This window comes from Terrapene carolina, unplaced genomic scaffold, assembly GCF_002925995.2.
Source record: "Terrapene carolina triunguis isolate 2854851 unplaced genomic scaffold, T_m_triunguis-2.0 Scaffold95, whole genome shotgun sequence".
Lineage (NCBI taxonomy): Eukaryota > Metazoa > Chordata > Testudines > Emydidae > Terrapene > Terrapene triunguis.
The window spans coordinates 9165960-9187555 of record NW_020664446.1 but is presented as its reverse complement, the minus strand read 5'-3'; the positions used below and the strand labels follow the sequence as shown (position 1 = coordinate 9187555).

Below are 21596 nucleotides of genomic sequence, written 5' to 3'. Positions count from 1 at the left end.
CCTTCCTCCCCGTTCCAGACATGTGAATTGCTTATATATTATATATAAAATACAGAGCCACTCAAGATCCCAAGTCACTACAGCATTACAACGGAGATGCAGGATTAAGAAGGGCTTGATTCTGATTCTGCAGTTCTTCCAGACACTGCTGTCCTTACTCAGAGATTTTTCCTGACAGCTAAAGTTTTTAATAGGCAGGTATGATTAATCTTACCCTCTGAAAATATTTTCTGGCTTTGTGTTACCATGTGCCTTGCCACATCAGGTTATATTCGAGGGAACATATAAGAAATAACGGTACTTGGTTAGTACCCACCCAAGTCCCCACACAAAGTCACGTGCTTGCATGAACAAGGACAGAGAAGTAACAATCTACAAACTATTTTCATCTTTTTGCATGGTGGGTAAGAAACACCCATCCTGAGTTTCTTATGTGGGCGGGAGCCAGACAGATATAAAAGATCCCTCGGTTATTTGTTGACCTGCAGGAACTGTAGTTCTTCTCATTGACCATTCAAAGTACTTAGCAGGGGGCTACAAGAGTTCAGCTCAACTCACGTGAACCCAGATGTGACTGTTACAGCTGATTATCGTATTTCCTTTACACCATTTGACTAAAAGCCTTTAAAGGATTAACAGGGCTCTCATGGCAGCAGGGTTCTTTTACTGAGCTGCTCCTAGGAAAATCTTGACACTATTAGCAACATTTATTCTTGTTAGCAGCAGATTAAAATCTAATGCATCTTGCACAGATAAAAGCTCTCCACCAGCAGAAAAGAAAACACAGAAGTACTTACCCCGCGTCTCTTGACACTCTTGGCTTCCACGCGTTGTTTCTTCACTGGAGTTTTTTACAAGCATTTCCATTACTTCTCTACTCTCTGTTTCTTGTGATCCCATCTGCTTGTAATGATCCATAAAAGTGCCAGAGAGCTGGTGAGTCTCTCCTTTCATTTGATCAGAAGGTATCTGTCCATCCTCCAGCTTTATGTGAATATCAGAGCTCTCCTCTATTTTTCCTTCCTTTCTGTGGTAATTAGAATCCCTAAGAGCTCTGTCTTCTTGTGATCCATCTGGCTTCTGTTCAGTGTCCAGATTTAGGCTTGATGCTTCGGTAACTGCATCATCATCATCAGCTTCTGGACAGCCACCGGAAGCAGCTATGCTTTCCTTTGCTGATCTGAAGCTCGTTTCTGGAGCTTCCTGGGCAGATTCGCCTTCACACCTGTTTATCTGGCTATGGTCATTTTCCAGTTCTAACGTGCTAGTTACATACTGATGCATTTCTGAGCATGCTTTGTCTTTTGGATCAACTGGAACAATTTCTTCAAGTTCAGTTATATCCGGCTCCATAATAAAGTCGTCTTCTCCCACTTCATCCACTGTGACCAGTTCTTCCATGTTAGCTGGATACCAGGCCTCGCCTTCCATCTCACTTCCACTTTCCCAGTCTCGCTCCTGCAGCAGAGAGATGTCATAGTTATATATCATCAATATTAGGGAATGGGCTTTGACGTAGTGATCACAAGTGATGCTTTGGACTGGCCATCCCTCATGTCCTACCATGTCCACAATTCCTAGGAACGGTACACTGTGGTACCATGTTTAATTTACTCTGTGTACGTGTAGGGGGGTGTATATGTAATCCACGTGCTAATAGGGAGATATTTCTTTAGAGAGAAGCGGGAGAGGAGTGAGTTGTGTCTGGGTCATTCTTGCTAGGCAGATGTCCTATTAGCACTCCACACCCAGAAGTTTCTGGAATTGGGTGTGGTAGCTGGACTCACACTCCACTGAAGACAAGTAATCAGGGCAGCTGCTTTACAAAAGGACATGTGACCTGCTGGGAGAAGCTTAGCCCTGGCACAGAAAGCAGGCTGGTTTCCCTTAACTCTGAAGCACCGTACAGCAGGTTCGGAGTATTGTTAACTTTCCAGCACAGGGAAGCCCTGGCCATGTTAGAAAGAGGAAACTGGGAGGGGAAACTAATGTCTTTCATTTTAGTTACACACCTTGAGTGTGATTTGATTTTAGCCAAACCGTTTTAGTTCAATTGTCTGGTTCAGCAACTTTTTTCTTATTTAAATGGGATGATGGGGAAAGTCGTCTATATCTGGCTATTCTCAGTTTTGTATTTTTCTTGTAATAGGGTTATTGATTTATATACTTAATACCGATTGGCTGATTAATTAGCTAGCTAGCTGAGTGATTCCATAGTCCAGTAGAGGAGGAGAAAGTCTGCTTGGGTTCCAGTTGGAGCTTTCTACAAGCAAGAGGAGGGATGATATTGCTACAGAGCTTTCGGCGCAGCAGACTGTATAGAGCCGATGAACAAAGACTCTAGCTGGGACAGGTAAACTCAGTCTAAGCTGTTGGAACTCTGAGTTACTCCTCACTGTGAGTTTGTGGGGACCGACCTGTTTAGATCTAATTTGTTTCTTTTGTTTATATTTATGTATAATTGTGAAGATAGCGTATGTGGATTCTGAAGTAGCCTTATTAGGTAGTAGAAATTAAGCTATTATTATTATTGTATAGAGAATAAGACTGAGAATATATTATTGCCCTTATATAAATCGATGGTACGCCCTCATCTCGAATACTGCGTACAGATGTGGTCTCCTTATCTCAAAAAAGATATACTGGCACTGGAAAAGGTTCAGAAAAGGGCAACTAAAATGATTAAGGGTTTGGAACGGGTCCCATATGAGGAGAGATTAAAGAGGCTAGGACTCTTCAGCTTGGAAAAGAGGAGACTAAGGGGGGATATGATAGAGGTATATAAAATCATGAGTGATGTGGAGAAAGTGGATAAGGAAAAATTATTTACTTATTCCCATAATACAAGAACTAGGGGTCATCAAATGAAATTAATAGGCAGCAGGTTTAAAACAAATAAAAGGAAGTTCTTCTTCACGCAACGCACAGTCAACTTGTGGAACTCCTTACCTGAGGAGGTTGTGAAGGCTAGGACTATAACAGAGTTTAAAAGAGAACTGGATAAATTCTTGGTGGTTAAGTCCATTAATGGCTATTAGCCAGGACGGGTAAGGAATGGTGTCCCTAGCCAGAGGTTGGAGATGGATGATAGGAGAGAGATCACTTGATCATTGCCTGTTAGGTTCACTCCCTCTGGGGCACCTGGCATTGGCCACTGTCGGTAGACAGGATATTGGGCTAGATGGACCTTTGGTCTGACCCGGTACGGCCTTTCTTATGTTCTTATGTTATGTTGTTCCTTGATTATTATAAGATTGTATGAAGTTGGTACTTAAGAATTAAGTTCATTCCCTTTGTTCTTTTTGGACTTGATTGTGGGGAATCCTTGCTGAAAGTCCTCCATGACTGAACTCTGGATCTGCATGTGCTTTTCTATAGGAGTTGTGTTTAACCACTAGGAGAGTTCCCCCACTGTTACATATACACAGACCACTTTACAATAGCCATATAAATGCTTCTAGCACTGCACTTCTTTGGGGATATTTTGTAACTCTCTGGGTTGCTGAAATCTCCCCATCCAGTCTTACGTTAATTATCACCATGTGAGCAGTGCCACAACTGCCCAGAAATCCACAACCTGTTGTACCTAATTCTTTGAATAAGTCTTTCTTCAGGCCCAGAGGAAATTCACTTACCTACCCCTCTGGGGACATAGGAGCCTTGCCAGCAGAGACTGCTGGGGGGAATGTGCTGAATTTGTCCACTCCCCATCAGCACTATGGCCAACCTCTCCCCAACCAACACAGTCATTTTTTTGCCTGGCTGCACACTACCTCAAGCTCCTACAGAGAAAGGAAACTTGTGGCTACCTACTGCAGTCACTTCCTTCCACATGGACCCTCTGCCAGAGACTCTGCTGGCAGAAGCTGGCTTAGACCTTGAAGGAAGTTAGCCTTTAGAGTTACACTAAACTTTTAATCTCCTGGAATACCAGATAAATGCCAAATAAAATCACAGGATGGTACTAATTATAAACTCAGTATCCAGCAGTGGACCTTCATTCCAAAACATTAGCCCTGGCTTTCAGAATTGCACCTATTCATTACAACGCCTGCTTACTTTTAAGGCATACTTGGAATAAGTTAGATTTTAACTCCCAGAATCATTTTATGTGCATAAGAGATTAAAAATCTGTGTTTTTCTCCTCTTTGGTCATTTCATATGAAGCCTGGCAGTGTCCTAGGGTAGACAGACTGTTCTGGATCAGGAGATCAATTTTCTACTGCACCAGATATTGATAGCTACCACATTCGACCATCAGCTCGTAACTGTAAAGGTATGAAGCTGGAGAATTTCGAAGACTATGTCTCTGTGCTACTGCAACGGGAGGTTTGTAGTGAAATTATTTAATTAAAGAGAAATATTTAAAAAGAGGTTGTCTACAGTCCATCTAACGCCATCATTCTGGAAAGGCTTCATCTCCTGTCCCATCCTTTGCTGTAGCTCCAAAATGACTGCCTCTTCTATTTTTGGACACACTGTACAGTTATGTAGTCTTTTTAGGCATACGTTCCTTCACATGCATAGCACTTGGCAGCAGCAATTAAAAGTAATCTATATGGGCGTACAGCAACTAAAAAAAGAGCCTCTCAAAACCCTGTCAGGCAAAAGGTATCCATAGAAGCAGAGTTCAATATGAGGTAAGTTAATTTAGACATCCCCTCTCAGAGTGTCTGAGAAATGGCATTCAATAGGGGTGTAATATTCCTGTCTGCAAAATTTGCTGACAAATTCATGTGTTGCTGCATTTTATAATAGAGACTAAACCCAGTTAACACACAGCTTACCTTCTCTTTTCTTGTGCTTTCCATGGAATCTGCTGAATCTTTTCCTTGTTTATTTGCTGAAGGTGAGGTCTTCTCTGTAATATGCTCCTCTTTCCCAAGCTAAAACAAATACAATATGTATATCTGTAGTGACACTCAGCAGTAATCCTAAACAGAGAGATTTCCATTCTGGTTCTATTCTGAGTCTTCGTGAGCAAAGGCATTCAGCATGGTCCCATTCCTTATTCATCAAATTTGTATAAGTGAACTGTACTCCGGGAAAACACCCAGAGATTGGAGACTTCTATCTAGCAAAGCTGGACAGAAAATTTAAAAAAAAAGAGAAATTTTGAGAAAAAAATGGAAATGATTGGAAATTCATGAATTTCCAATCTTCCTTCTTCAGTTTTCCAACCAACCCTGGTTTATAATGATTGAATGCAGTGTAAGCAGGGGGCCCAACCCATTGATTTGTGATTGTAGGACTGCTCAGGAATGCAGTTCCTTGCATAGGTTATACTTTGGAAAAACAAACCACAACATTATATGGTGTTTAAAAAAAAATAAAAAAAAAGTAGGTGGATTGGAAGTTTGGGTCTTTTAAGCTTGAGGGCGTCCCTTTAACCTGATGAGTGACCTTAACCAAAGATTCTCAGAAGGTCTATTGCTAACACTGTTAGTTTAAGATGACTATGTATGTGTGTGCAATGAACACTGCAGCTTCTCTCCAAGGAAGCACAAAGCGACCACAAAAAGACAATCAAGCCACATCTTCTTGGTTGTCACCAGGGACTGAACCCAGGACCTCCAGAGTTAAAAGCAGGAGCCCCTGCAGCTTCTGCAAAAGGATTAAGATCTGCACCTGGCAGCTGCAGCGGACTCATATCCTCAATGGACCAGGACCAGAGGTATGCCTAACACACAGGAATGACAGCTTTGATGTGGGCTCCTCCCGCTCTACCTCTCTGAGACTCCAACTGCACGAGCCAGGAGTGCCTAGATCTGTCGTTAGTAGTCCCTGCAGACTGCCACAAGAGGAGCGCCACAGGGCCAGGCAGGAGGGTGCCTGGCACCAGAGAGCTCATCTTAGAGAGAGCCCTGCTCCGAGGTATCATTCAGTCACACTGCAGTACAGAGGGAAAGAAAAAGGGGACAAAAATCTGGTGCAGACAAACAGATTGACTGGATGTGGCAGAGCCATTGCCTGCTTGCTACAGAGACTGCTGAGCTACAACCTGGAAACCTGGAAACGTCCGTCATTTTTTCCCTGCATGAGGAATGAGAGCAAGGTCAACTAAGGCTTGCCCTGAGCTGACTACAGATTTTGAAGTTCAGCAGGATCAACTCAAGTCATTGCCCCTGGGGAACCAGAAACAGGATATCCAGCAGTTTCTTCAAGTAAACACTCCCCAGCGAGAGACACGGACCACCTACCCATTTTCAAGACTATTGTTAGTTAAATACATGTACAGCCTTACACTTACACACCCGTGCTGTAACGTTATTAACCACTGTACACCATGTGGTCATCAGACTTAGTGTCAAAGTAACAAAGAGTTAAGGTTAGAACTTTTCAGAAGAGCTCAAATAAATTATGTGCCCAAATCCCACTGGTGTCCCATTAGGCTCCTTTTAGTCAATGATTTTTGGGGAAGAAAGCTGCAAGGTACTGGAGTGAATAACAGAGCTCTCCATAATGGTATTTCTGTTGATGTGGCAAGTTACAGAATGTTCGAGTGGCTTTTTCTCCCCACTTGGTGTTAATAATGTGAGTTCAAAACTGGCTCGGAGTACGTTGCACCCCTAAAAGTGCAACTGCTCCCCAAAAAAGCGTAGAGATACTACACATGACAGGTCTCCAGGTGCATGAATAAGGAAAATGAACTTTTGCTCACAAAGTTTGCTACTGAGTTCTTGAGCTGCTGTATAAAATGATTGTTCTGTGGAGGGCTGGTGCCGTGAGAAAGGTAGCCCATCCCCTGTTGAAACACACCTTGGACAGGTTTACCTTTCACTTCTATTAAACCTGATGATCTGGATTTTCTGGTCTGAAGCAGCACAAAGTGACCTTAAGCCAGCCAGAGATAGCCACTGGAGAATTCCCTCTACACAGCGGAACACTCTGCTGGCAGAAATCTGGTGGTGGCAGCCCTGCTCCTCCTGTGCCAGCCGTGTAAATTCAGTAAAGGATCTTATGCCAGTGGCATACGTAGGGCCCTACCAATTTCACGGCCGTGAAAAACATGTCACGGACCGTGAAATAATGAATACCTTCTCAATGAAATCTAATCTCCCTGAAATCAACCGGGCTGGGGAGGGACAGGACTTGTTCTTCCCCTGCACAGCTGTTATGGGGGGAGATCAGACCCACCTCCACAAGCGGTGTAGAAGTGAGGGTGGTAAACTCTCACTTCTGCACTGCAGCAGCCCCAGAACTGGGCTCCGGACCGCCGCCCCCCACGGCTCTTGGCGGGGCTTGGGGCACCCAGGCTTGGGGCTGCCACTTCCCGCGGCTCCTGCTGTGGCTCAGGGCACCCTATTTCCAGGGCTTCCACCCTCCCCCTGTGGCCCTGCTCGGGCTTGGGGTGCCCTAGTGCTGGGGTATTTGCCCACCACCGCTCCTGCGGGGGCTGGGAGTTTAGTGGCTGTGGCTCCTGCCTGGGCTTAGGGACCTGGGCTGGGGGCTGCCACTCTCCATAGCTCCAGCCCCCACAGCTCCTGCCCAGCTCGGGGCTCCCCCCAGCCCCGTGGCTCCAGCCGGGGCTCAGGGTGCCCGGGGCTCAGGGCTGCTGCCCTCACAGCTCCTGCCAGGGCTGAGGCACCCATTTTTCAAATTGTCTGGGGCCCCTGGGCACGGGCTCCATACATTAATCCACCACTGGCCCTGACTAGCAGCTAGGAGCCCCCAGCTGGGGCACTCCCAGCAGCACTGGGCAGATCGGACCCACCTCCGGGAGCCCCCTCCAGCTGCAGGAAACTCCGCAGCTGCTGTCTTCAGAGATGGGCTCTGAAGGCAGCACAGAAGGGAATACGGCAATCCTGCAGCCCCTCTTCAACAGCTTTGGGACATAAATCCCCTCCGGCCCCCACAATCGCCTGTTGGATCAGGACCCCCATGGTTACAATACCTGAAATTTGAGATGTAAATATCTGAAATTGTGAAACTGACCAATTTTAAGACCAGGTGGCCATGAAATTGACCAAAGTGAACCATGAATTTGGTAGGGCCCGAGGCATAGGTTCGGGCAGCCTGGAGCACGGGCTGTGAATTTGGGAGCTGCTACCGGGTCCATGAAGCTTTTCCTCTCCATTCCATCCAAGCGGAGAATCAAGCCCAGAGAGATTGTAACTTTACCTACCAGTGAAATTTGCTAAGGAATTTAAAACTATGAAGTAATGTGCTTTGAAGATTCACTGCTTCTGCCTAGAGAGGATAACGAGTCCCTGCCCGGCCATTACATGGAGTGAGAAATTAGTAATATTCATTGTCACAGTCAAGAGTAGGGAATTACAAATACAAGTTACCAATTGCTGTGCCTACAACACCAAGAAAATCGAGTCATGAGAGTAAAAGGTCATTCCCACGCTGACTGCTCCACAAATCACAGGTGGCTGTATAGAAAGAGAGTTTCTAGCTAGCTGAAAGGGGAGCAAAACAAAACATTTTGTATACATCACTTTTACCTGCAAACACCCCTGCAGTTTCATTGCAAACAAGCAGACAAAGGACATGTTTGGACTAGCTTCACGGCAATCACAGTAGTTATGAGCCCATTAGAAAAGTCATTACTCCAGCATTACAACTTTTCACTTTTATGTAGTGTCCCCTATTCTAACCGAAGAAGCTCCCTGTTACCTCATTCTCAGGTGCGTTGCCTTCCTTTGCGTCACTGCTTTCAGCCGCAGCAGCAGCATCTTCAACTGGGTCTTTATCAGCTTTCTTGGTTTTATATTTATCACTTTGCTTTTGCCTGATGCCTTCAGATACCTTGTTGGGCCTTTGTTCAGAAGTTTCCTCCTTCTCTAGGTCCTCACAGTGAGAGTGTTTGCGCTCTCTTAACCTGGCCTCTTCTTTTCTTTTAGACTTCACCGGGGCATCCTGCAGCTGCTTTTGGTATCGATCAGATTTTGATTTAGCTGCTTTTCTGTAATAGTCATCTTCCCTGCTCTTATATCCAGGTAAAGCATGAAGGGCATTGGGTGAACCACCCCTTAAGTACTTTTCTCTGTGCCCTCTGGCTCCTTCGATCCGTCCATCTAAGTCTAGCTTATCCAGCTGCCGTATATAGTATTTTCTCTCGTGAACCCATGTGTCAGTCCTATCCCTTTTCTCCTCCCCGTTCTCTCTCCAGAGTGCTGCATCTCTTTCTTCCTCTCTTCGGGAGTAAGGGGACTGATCCCACGACTCTCTTCCATTTCCCCAATCTGTCCTGCTGGCACCCAACGGACTGCGAGGTGAGCTGCAGGAAGTAAAGCTTGGGGTGTGGGACCTTGGTGACAGAGAGCGACTTATGGGGCTGCGAGAGCGTGGCCTCTCAGTCCCATACCTGCAGCAGAAGGAAAGCACACAATTAATCATCTGTGTCTGGAGGAAATCTAGGGAATCTTTAACCTGTTTGGATCCAGCCATGCTGAATACTGGGTTTGTACACTGAGGCCAAAACAAACAAACCTTAAAAATTGCACCCACAGATTTTTCACATGTACCCATTTGCAAATGCATCTATTTGCACATGCATCCCTTTCATGTGCTGGAGCCTGGTTAGGACCGTACTAACGCTCACAGCATTTTCAAAAAATCCACATAGAATCTGTCATGAGAGAACATACTTGTTCTTCCTTAAGAGTGTCACAAGGTGTCAGTTTCTAAAGCCTATGACATGTTTAATACAGGCCCTTTATGCATCCATGACATCACTAAGGTGATAAGAAGTGGCATATCTACCCTGAGTTTTCATATTTTAAAAGTTGTTTCACTTTGTGACTATCCCTCCTACAGAACTACTCATAGCACAAGGCCCATAAATGCACACAACAGAAAAGAGACATATGGAAAGTATGCAAAATAAATAAAAAAAAATTATTTAACGCGTCTCCTTCCTCTGGGTCTTCCAGTTCATTTAGCTTGTCTGTCTTTAGATAAGGGAATGTCTTGTAATTTGTGTTTTGTACATCATGCCAAGCATATTGTCAATGCTCAGAATAATAAGTAATTAATAATAAAAACATCATTTTCTTTCATAACAATCATTCCATCTGTCATTGTATTTCATTACCCAGGCTCTATGATTTACCATAGTATCCATTTGTGTTTTTTTCCAAGAAGTAGAAATGAAATATAAGAGACTTCCAAAACATAAGAGAGAGAGAGAGAATTAAGAAAGAAAAGTAAATAGACATGCAGTGATTATCCTGCTTGCCGGTCAGCAGAGTTATCCAAACCCCCGTTTCCAAACCATCCAGCAACCCACTAAATCATCAAGAATAATGGCTCAGTATTCAGAATATACAGAATTTGCTTTCTATATTGCTCTAATCAAGTCATTAAAAACAAAGTATGCCCAGCTGACATCATGAGTTACCTGTCGGCTTCACGGTACATATCTCTTTCCTTTTGAGAATGGATGTCCTGGATGATTGCTGCCACATTTTTACCTGGTTTCTAAGCAAAATAAAAGATACCTGTTTAGAATCCAATATGTCTCTAAGCTATTTTACGTGCAACATCATCTATGAAGTGACATTCCATGTAGCATTTCATGACACTGCTTGTGAAAAATGTTCTGATACAGTGTGTTTCCTACAGTCTTCTCTAAAGTTGGTAGCACGGTGACTGATGCATTAAAATTGTACTGATAGAAAACAGTGATCTGTTAAACTACAGCAGGGGTCGGCTACCTTTCAGAAGTGGTGTGCCGAGTCTTCATTTATTCACTCTAATTTAAGGTTTCGCGTGCCAGTCATACATTTGAAAGTTTTTAGAAGGTCTCTTTCTATAAGTCTATAATATATAACTAAACTATTGTTGTATGTAAAGTAAATAAGGTTTTTAAAATGTTTAAGAAGCTTCATTTAAAATTAAATTAAAATGCAGAGCCCCCCGGACCGGTGGCCAGGACCCGGGCAGTATGAGTGCCACTGAAAATCAGCTTGGGTGCCGCTTTTGGCACGTGTGCCATAGGTTGCCTACCCCTGCACTACAGCATTGTATCTTTATATTTGTTGGCTTATATGATATGACCTGAACACTAGACAGTCTCTTTTTGCTGGGCATTCACTATAGAATATTTGCTAGGAATCTCCATTTAACAAGAGGCAAATTAGACCACTAGCCTAAAACATGGATTAAATAGACGTGTCATTCATGTTTCTGCCTCCCTAGGAATAGATTGGTATGATATTTAATTTCACTGCTTAGCCCATTTAGGAGCATGGCCACACAACAACATGTGTAGCCATTGGAGCTTCAAATAAAAAATGCAAGGAAAGCTTGTAAGTGAAATTTCAACAGGTGAAATTTTTTCAAGACCATTTATAAAAAATGTATTACAGCAGATCAAAGTGGGCATACCTCTTTAAACACTAAAAACAACAATAGCTGAACAATATACACCTCTACCCCAATATAACGTGACCTGATATAACACAAATTCGGATATAACGCGGTAAAGCAGTGCTCCGGGGAGAGTGGGGAGCGGAGCTGCGCACTCTGGTGGATCAAAGCAAGTTCGATATAACGCGGTTTTACCTATAACGCGGTAAGATTTTTTGGCTCCTGAGGACAGCGTTATATCGAGATAGAGGTGTAGTCATATGGACACTGAAAGCAGTTCATAGCAGTATAAGCCACCCTTTCCTGGATTAAAAAAAAAAAATCACTTTTGCTACCTCTGAGGGAAAGAATCAGGAACCTCTGAGCCATAAGGCTGCATGCAATTGGAACTGCTGAACATTTTTAGACTTTTCTGAGAAGTTCACATTCAATATTCAATATCTATCTACCTTAGATGCTTACCAGGCCTGTATTACCATAGTATCTGAGCACCTCACAAGCTTTGATGTACATACCCCCACAACACCCTGTGAGGTAGGGAGGAACTATTCTTCCCATTTTAGAGATGGGAAACTGAGGCACCCAGAGACTGGCGCATCTTTGGTAGAGCAGGGAATGGATCCCAGGTCATCGGAGTCCCAGGCTTGTGCCCTAACTACTGGACCATCATTCTTCCCTGGTCTACCCCCAAACCAATGCTACAGCATACACACAACTCAGCCTGTATACAGTGAAATGAAGCCACATGCTATGTGGCTCAGAGAGTGGGTAATGAGCTATGGAGCTTTTCACCTCTACATCACTAGTTCCTTCCCAGGTTAGTCATCGTGAAAGTAATTATTCCCTTAGTGTTGGTGGCATATGTGAAATGCATTAGGTTTTCTCAGTCCAGTTCTTAGAGTACAGGAATCCATACAGTGACACTCTCAGTAGAGAGGCCAAAGACTGAATGATCGTTCAGCATTCTGATTCCCCATGACAGATTCTGCACTTCAGTTAGATCATCCGCAGAGAGAGAAAACAAGCCGTTGATAAAAATGTTTAAGGCAGCACTGCCACCATAGTTACACATGGAAATTGTACCGTGGCTCCAGGGTACAATTAGTGAAGCCATATTTACTAAATCATAGCTGAAGAATGACAGAAAGAATAGTAGCCTCTTATTTTTGCCACCACACGGAGTCTGCAATGTTTCATGCACGGCTGGATATTAGGCTTTCGTTAGACTGAGCAATACCAATGTCTGGCCGTAATAAGACAGCTGGGAAAGGAGTTTAGAATTAATGGTGTGACAATCAGATTAAGTAGAGTCTCTGCAAATAACTCAAATACAAGAAGAAAGCAAACAGTCAAGTAAACATGGTTTGTTAGCATATGTTGGTTAACTTATTTGCCATCATTTCATTTTTTAAATTCTTACTATGGTAAGTAAAAATCAGTGATTAGCAGAGGATTTTGGATGGGTTTCTGAGGGTGTGCCAATAACTCCAGAGTTATAGTACAATCCGGAACACGTTTATAGTTTACCTTCAGCTGAAGCTCCTTGTATCTTTTAGACATTCTAATGAGTAACTTGTCATCATTTATCATAGCAGGTTTCTCTTGGTAGTACTGCACCATCGCCTGTGCAGCCTCAGTGTAAGCCATTTCGAGAAAGGCCTATCACAAAAAAAGAAGAAGCTGGTGGATGCTAGACAATATGCAGTGAAAGAGAAAAATGTGGCACACCAACTTTAGTTCATAATATTTTGAAGAGACGTTTGTAATAGTAAATTGTAAAACACAAGAGTTTAGACAAGCATCCCAATGAAACAAGATTTTCTTAGAGCCATGTAGCTTTTCAACTTTGGAACTGAAATAGTAACCAGGAGTATTTTGATCAGTCTCCATTTATTTAAAAGAAAATGGATTGCCAATTATAAAAGATGAGACCCTACTAAAAACAGAGATGAAGAAACCACTTAACAAAAAAATAAAAATGACTTTAACTAAATCTTTCTTGGCATGTGAAAAAGTTAATTCACTTTCTTCCCCTTTTCTCGGTCACCTTCAAACTTCGTGGTTAGTTGGTGAAAGGAAGCAGAGGAACTGAAATACTGTGAGAAGTGCTGCTCTTGAGATTTCCAACTGAGTTTTGCAGACTCAGTAAGGATCCAGACTTTGGTATGCAAGACAACAAATCAAATGTCAAAAAGTCAGGAGACGTGTCTGTCACCATCAAAAGCCAGAAAGAATTAAAAATCAGAATGATGTTAACAAGCAGGTTTATAACAATTTAAATAAAAATATATTTTGACATGACTTTAGCTTAAGTGGCCAGTGTAAACTCATGAATGTAAATGTACTGGATTTTAAAGTCTGGTTATGATGAGAAGACTATAAAATCATACATATCCCACTTCAGTGATTTATTTCCAAATAATTTTGATCAGTTTACAATTTAAATACAACGTAAGATTTTGCTGATGGCCAGAATGATGAGCTCAACCTGCTATCTAAAAATCCAGGCTGTGCTTTGCTTTCTGCATCACCAAAAATGAAGATTCTGTAACCAGCGCTTAGCTACAGTGGATGATGAATGAAGCAGAATAGAGCACAGCTCATTCTTCCCACGGCTAAATCTGCTCTGCAGTGATGAGTAGAAAAAATAAATAGCACAATGAAAATACAGAGGGAGCTACTAAGGGTAACAGAACAAGTCAAAATTATTCCAATTTCTGAAATGATAAAGAAACATTTTTGCAAAAATGTTTCACTTATTAATACAAAGTTTTCACCTGTTTTTGCCAGTTAACAGGCAATCCAAGATGCCACATCTGTAACCCTGATCACACTTTAAAAACACCCCTTTGTACCTTAATAGCACACTTTGCATACTCAAGCTGCTATTACGAAGAAACAGCCTTACACAAAGTTTAATACATCTCAATTAATGGCACAAAAGGCAAAATACCTGATTAGTAGATTTCATGAGGATATAATTAGTGACTTTCCCAAAGGGAAGTCCAAGATTAATGACATCATTCTCTGTGCAGCTTCCTTCGGGGAGATTGCAGATGTGTACTACTCGGCCCACGGTGGATTTGCTTTGTGGAAACTAAGAGGAATAAACATATTTGTATAGAAGGTTTGATAATATAGCAACTCGGTAGGTTTTTGCACAAATGAGATTTCCTAATCAGCACTAAAAAAATTAAAACCAAACTTCCTTCCTTTTAAATGTTCTCAACCTAATAGTTTTATATCAGACCCAAGACATCTAAATTCAGGTGAGGGGACTACAGATGCGGTATGGGATAACCATGGGCTGCATTTAAATCCTTCTGTCTCTAACTTAGACTGAATCATGCAGGAAGTAAAATGAGCCCTGTTTAACTTTTAGGGCAGTCACGTGTATTTCATTTTGCAGAACCCACAACCTTCCCCCTTCCGCCGTGACAATGAAACACACTGTGGCGTTTCCACTTTGGGGCCCCTTTTGAACACTGACACAGACACCGAACAGAGTTCTCTAATTGGGTTGGCACAGATTTGAAGCTGGCAGAGTGGTAATCGCGTCGAGATAGTGGAAATCTATTCTGAAATGCTGAGGCAGTTTCCAAAGCAGTCTCCTGTCGCCCTTACGTGGAAAAGAGGCTTTACACTCCCTGTTCAAAGAGGCATCGAGCTATGTTGAGAGATGTATGTAATGTAACCCAGCTAATGCTACTCGGAAGACTTCTCACTCAGGAGATAACTGGGGATGTACTGTGGAGGACTTATGATCTTTGCTATGCGGTGAGGGCAGATTTTTTCCCAGAGAAGTAACTCTGCCTTCAGTTAGAATGTGCAGTTCAAAGAAAGGTGCAAATCAATTGAGCTAATACGATCAAGTGCACTGGAGCCACCACAGATGTTTGGCTTGTCCCTTGAGTTTATAAGTTAGAAAGTTAATGTTGCCCAATTTGCACCTCTGACCCATTACCTTGCCTCCATGCTTTAACATATTACCATTTGTTTGTTTTTGTTTTCCATTGCAATGACATATAAGATACACTGTACAGTGCACTATTTATTATTTAGTTGTATCTTAGGTTGCCTAGACACTGTGTTATTGTGATTCTATACCTCGCCATTAGTGCTGGTCAAATAATACTTATTGAATTATTGAACACATTGTAACCTTTTTGAATAAATTAACTATTTTTTCCCCATTTTCCTCCAGAATGGAGAGCTCCTTTAAGCTGTTCATTGTCACTCATTGCTTTGTCGTTAGAACAGAAAAGAAAATCAAGACTTTTACAAATGCACTAGCTTTCCAATACCTGGCTTTTCTAGGCAGATCCTTTTGTATTATGAAAGCTGAACAACTGCCAAGTTCAAAAAGCCAGATATTTTCTCCAGCAAACAGAGAGCTGAAGGCCTGATCCTGCAAGGTACTAAGCACTCTCAACTCCCGCCGAAGGGAACAGGAGTTGAGGATGCTTGGCATATTGTAGACACATGCCCAAGGGACCAAAACTGCTATGAGAAGTATTCATTTTTTAAAATCTAAATATACTTTCCCTTAAATTTTCAGGGATAATCCAATGTTGTTTAACCTAATATGGATGCCAAGTGCCTGTATCCTAACTTTTTCGAAAGCTTGAGGTCTTATGTATTATTTATATGAGACATATTGATAAAAAAGACTTGCATCATATCGATCAGCCAGAAATTTGTCTTGGGATCTTAGACATGTTAAAGGTATGGTGTATTGTCTTCTAGTTTGGTAGTATATGTATTGCATTAGTGCCTAAAGGCCCTAATCTGCACCCATTCTGCTAGATGCTCTATGCAGTATATATAGTACGAAACAGTCCCTGCCTCAAAGAGCTTACAATCTTCTAGCAACGTGGTCCAATTCAAGATCAGCAATTCTGATTTACCAGAGAATTTCCGGGAAAGCCCAAATCTCATTCCTGATTGAGGGCATATCTACACTGCAATCCTGGGATATGGTTGCAGCTTGAGCAGACATACCCAAACCAGCTTTAATTCAGCTAGCCAGGGCCGGCTCCAGGCTCCAGCCCACCAAGCTTGTGCTTGGGGCGGCACCTGGAGGGGGGCGGTGCGGCGCTCCGGCCGCCGGGGAGAGCGGGGCCACGGCCGGGCTCGCCGCCCTCCCCCCGGCGCTCTGGCTGCCCTCCACCAGGGCGCCCTCCCCCCGGCCACCGGGGGGAGAGCGGTGAGCATCAACTGGGGCTCGCCGCCCTCTCGCCGCCCTGCCCCCTGCGTTCTGGCCGCCGGGGGGAGAGCGGAGCCCCGGCCGGGGCTCACCGCCCTCCTCCCAGGGCTCCGGCCGCCCCCCCCCCCCCCCCCCCCCCGGCCTGGGGCGGCAAAAAAGCCAGAGCCGGCCCTGCAGCTAGCTCTGGTGACAGACTAGTGAAACCACAGTGGGCTTCAGCATGAACTGTAGAAGCCCACACGGGACTCTGGGTAATTACTCAGATGGCTAGACCATGCTGCCAAGGCTTCACTGCTCTAGGACCTGAACTAGGCAGATTAAGGCTCGCTTAGGTATGTCTACTCGAGCTGAAATCACACTCCATGGTGGCAGTCTAGACATTCCCTGAGTGACAGGATCTCCCTTTGAAACTGACATTGGAACCGAGCAGAAGCTTGCACTTTGGTGGCAGGACAGAGCTGGGGCTGTGTTGCTGGGCTATTTTGGTTCCATGAGCCACTCTCTACCCCTTGATAATTGTTTTGTTTTGTTAAAAGCCGATGAACAGGTTGTCACTGCCAACATTTCAGGATAATATGATGCTGTATATTCCTTTTAGCAGGCACAGTCACTATAGAGATATACTAAAATAGCCCTGTGTGTGATGCTTTTGGAAAGATGCAACTTGAAACCATGCAAAACTCAGAAAGGTTTGGGTCTTGTCACGAATGCAGACTGTGTTAATTGAAAAGTTATGAAGGTTCATGAACTTGTTGAGCAAACCTGGGCAGATGGATAGCTTTGTATTCTCCACTCCTGTGAACTCTGTAATTGTGTGCGGTTGTGACTAGAAATGGGCCCACCTGAGCTTTGATGGGGCTCAGAACCCGAACTCAGATCTGTATTGTGATAAAGTTCCTCCTCTACCTTGGTGGGTCCTGAGCTTATTGGCAGATTTGTTCGTTTCACAGATTCACCCCGTGGGTCAGGAAACAGTCCAGAGACCTTCCCCTCTGGTAGAAGCTATAGTCCAGGTCAATTCTTCCTGTGTTTGATCAGGAGTTGGGAGGTATGGAGGGAACCCGGGCCCGCCCTCTATTCCGGGTTCCAGCCCAGGGCCCTGTGGACTGCAGCTGTTTAGAGTGCCTCCTGGTACAGTTGCACGACACCTACAACTCCCTGGGCTACTTCCCCATGGCCTCCTCCCAACACCTTCTTTGTCCTCACCACCGGACCTTCCTCTTGATGTCTGATAACGCTTGTACTTCTCAGTCCTCCCACAGTACGCCTACTCACTCTCAGCTTCTTGCACACCTCTTGCTCCCAGTTCCTCTCTCACACACTTCCTCTCCTCTGGCTCCCCCTGGCTTGACTGGAGTGAGCCCTTTTATAGCATCAGAGGGGCCTTAATTAGAGTCAAGTGCTTAACTGCCTCACCTGACTCTTAGCAGGTTAATTGGAGTCAGGTGATCTATTAGCCTGGAGCAGCCCCTGCTCTGGTCACTCAGGGAACAGAAAACTACTTATCCAGTGGCCAGTATATCTCCCTTCTGCTACTCTGCTGTTCCCAACTGGTCTGGGTCTATCACAGTATCTAAATTCCATAACTGGGTAAAAAACTTTCTACCAATTCAAGCAGTCAGGCAACAAGGGTCTTTACTTGATTCAGGCTTGGACCTTCAACCCCCGTGCGGGTCCTGGGCCTCTGTGTCCAAGCCCTGGGTTAGTGCAATTGGTATGTAGATGGAAGGGGGGGGGGAATTAGGCTTGCACCTGAGTTTGAACCCTGGGCTTACACTGCAGTGCAAATATACCCCCAGCTCAAATAATGCAAAAGGGAAAAACTCTCTGGGGGGTATCTGTCTCAAGTTAACATTATAGCTCAAATGAATGGCTTGGAAGAAGGAGAGCAAGGGGGCTTACAAGCAGCCAACTTGGGTGACCCACCTCTGATGGTGCTGCAGAATTTACGTCCTGAGAAGAGATGGAGTTATCCAGACTAATACAAGCCTTTGACATGCGGTTTGGAGCTAGCCATTAAATTAAGCTGGCCATGGCACAGCTACAGAACTAGAAGGAGAGGGAAAGAAGAAACCCCATCTGAACTGGCAGAGAACCTGTATTCCTGGCCTATCTGGATACCACCGAGGCCTACCAAGATAGATTGGCAATGAACCAATCTACAGCTGCTCAGCTGGACTTGCAGATCAAGATCAGCAAAAGGAGGCCAAAGACACACCGAGAGGCTGTGGAAATTGCTACAGAACTTGAATTTTTTTCAGGCAGCAGTTCACCAGAAGAGGAAGCCGCTGCGAGTGAGGAAGATGGAAGCTGATCACCATGAGCCCTGTAAATTACAGCTCTGTGTCTGATATGTCTGATGAAAGAAAGGATTCAAACCTGGCTCGTGGCCACATGGAATGACTGCAACAAATGATAAATTTGGTTTGTAAAAGAGGGAGATGAGCAATAATGCAAAAATGAATGGAAACAGTTCAGTTAAATGCTGGGACTGGGACAAAACTGGATTGTTATAAATGTAAAGTGGGCCAAGACAGCCTATTGCAAATAGTGAAAGCCTCTCTCCCAGTTCAGAAAATGTGGACGCCAAGCTGAAGAGGCAGAGCTTGGAGGTACAAGGATCAGCCCCCCAGTTTTTTGTTTATATTTGGGAAGTTAAATAACAATAATGGGTGTTTGGCTATTGAGTGTGTAATAGGATCTGTGATGTGTGCAGGGATAACTGACATGGACTAGATGATCACAGTGGGACTTTCTGGCCTTAGAGTCTATGAATCTATCAAACTGAAAGCACGCTAATGTTGTGCCAATATTTAAAAAAGGTAAACAGGATGAGCTGGGTAATTATAGACCTGTCAGCTTGACATCTATCCCAGGAAAAATAATGAACAGTTGACTCAAGTAATAAAGTGATAAAGAAGGGTAATATAGTTAATGCCACTCAACATAGGTTTATGGAAAGTAGATCCTGTCAGATTAACTTGATATCTTTTTTTGATGAGATTACAAATTTGGTTGATTAAAAAACATGGTGCTGATGTAATCTACTCAGACTCCTGAAAGGCATTTGACTTGGTACCAACATGGCATTTTGTTTAAAAAAACTAGAATGATACAAAATTACCATGGCATACATTATATGGATTAAAAACTAGCTAATTGACAGATCTCAAAATATAATTATAAATTGGGAATCATCATCATCATCATCATCATCAAGAGGGCGTGTTTCTAGTGGGGTCCTGCAGGGATCAGTACTTGGCCCTACACTATTTTAACATTTTTATCAGTGACCTGGAAGAAAATAAAATCATCACCGATAAAGTTTGCAGATGGCACAAGGTGTAGTAAGAGGAGGCCCTGAGATATAAACCTTAGTATCAGAGGCCCGGTATGAGGCCTAAGGCCTGAACTAAAGTAATGGTCAGGGCTTTGCTAACATAAAGCAAAGTTAAGCTGTGAGCCAGAGGCAGGCCCTGCTCACAGAAGCTGGCAGGGAAAGGGCTGATGCTGCAAAAAGAGACATACCTAAAAGGTACTGAACACCAGATATCAGAACACATACTATACTGGAACATTCCACAGATAACATGGAACAGGCCGACCCATCCCAATGACAGGGGCAAAAGGGTAAAATGATGGATAGAGTTGTTTTGATCGAACCAACATGTACAAGGTGAGAGGCGGCACCTTACTGCGTAGAGGGGTTGCACCTCAATACGTCAGGAGTGATGTATAACTTGTTTGTACCTGTGTATAAGAATGTATCCCTGGGGCGGTATCTTTGTCCAGCCGAGGGGGCAGTGGAAAGTCCCGCCACTGACTGAGCTGAGTCCATTGCCGAGCGGCACTTTCTCGTTGTATGCCCTGAATTAGGCTAAGAAACCTACAGGGAACTGCAATTGTGTCAGGGTCGCAATAAACCTGGCTGAGGTGCCTTCGTACCTTACTAGACTCTGTGGTTATTGGGGGTTCTCGTCGGGTTTGCTGTGTCAGCTATCTGCAGAGCTGGGACCGCACACAGAGGGAACACACGCACGCAGCCGAGTGATATCCACACAGGAGAAAGCAGAGCACCACACTGGTAGCATCTGACAACACAAGGATTGGGGGCGTGATAAATAATGAAGAGGACAGGTCACTCCCTGGATGGCTTGGTAAGCCAGGTGCAAGCAAACAATGTACATTTTAATAGGGCCGAATGTAAAGTTGTACATCTATGCTCAAAAAAAGTAGGCCATACTTACAGGAATGGGGGGGGTCTATTCTGGGAAGCAGTGATTCACTTGGGGGTTATGTTAGATATTCAGCTGAACATGAGCTTGCAGTGCAATGCTCTGGCCAAAAGGGCTCACACGATACTTGGATGCATAAACAGAGGAATCTTGAGTAGTAATAGGAAGGTGATATTACCTTTGTATTTGGCACTGGTGTGACTTCTACTGGAACACTGTGTTCAATTCTGGTGTTTACAATTCAAGAAGGATGTTGATAATTGGAGAGGGGTCAGAGAATCAGAGAATCATAGAATATCAGGGTTGGAAGGGATCTCAGGAGGTCATCTAGTCCAACCCCCTGCTCAAAGCAGGACCAATCCCCAACTAAATCATCCCAGCCAGGGCTTTGTCAAGCCTGACCTTAAAAACCTCTAAGGAAGGAGATTCCACCACCTCCCTTGGTAACCCATTCCAATGCTTCACCACCCTCCTAGTGAAAAAGTTTTTCCTAATATCCTAATATCCAACCTAAACCTCCCCCACTGCAACTTGAGAATAGCCATGAGAATGATTAAAAGAAAACGTGGGATGGGTGAAACACTTTGAATAAGGTAAGAACTAACTCAAATTTTCATCTCAGACTCAAAGAGGACTCAAGGAAGTTTAGAGAAGGTTAAGGGATGACTTGATCAGAGTCTATAAGTACCTACATACAGAACAGAAATTTGAAAATGGCCTTTTCTATCTAGTAGACAATGGTATAACACGATCCAATGGCTAGAAGCTGAAGCTAGACAAAACCAGACTGGAAATAAGGCACAAATTTAATAGTGAGAGTAATTAACCACTGGGAC

The 21596-nt window shown here is 43.8% G+C and overlaps 1 protein-coding gene across 1 annotated transcript in view; it reads right to left on the bottom strand.

Moving 5' to 3' along the window:
• RBM20 (RNA binding motif protein 20) overlaps positions 1 to 21596 on the bottom strand; it is a 162328-nt gene that overhangs the window by 9794 nt on the left and 130938 nt on the right. Inside the window, exons 6-11 of the mRNA XM_026651069.2 lie at positions 14273 to 14416; positions 12847 to 12978; positions 10349 to 10428; positions 8623 to 9313; positions 4788 to 4886; positions 798 to 1458 (exon numbers count right to left, since the gene is read on the bottom strand). Of these exons, the coding sequence (XP_026506854.1) occupies positions 798 to 1458; positions 4788 to 4886; positions 8623 to 9313; positions 10349 to 10428; positions 12847 to 12978; positions 14273 to 14416 (1807 nt within the window). The remainder of the gene's footprint in view (positions 1 to 797; positions 1459 to 4787; positions 4887 to 8622; positions 9314 to 10348; positions 10429 to 12846; positions 12979 to 14272; positions 14417 to 21596) is intronic.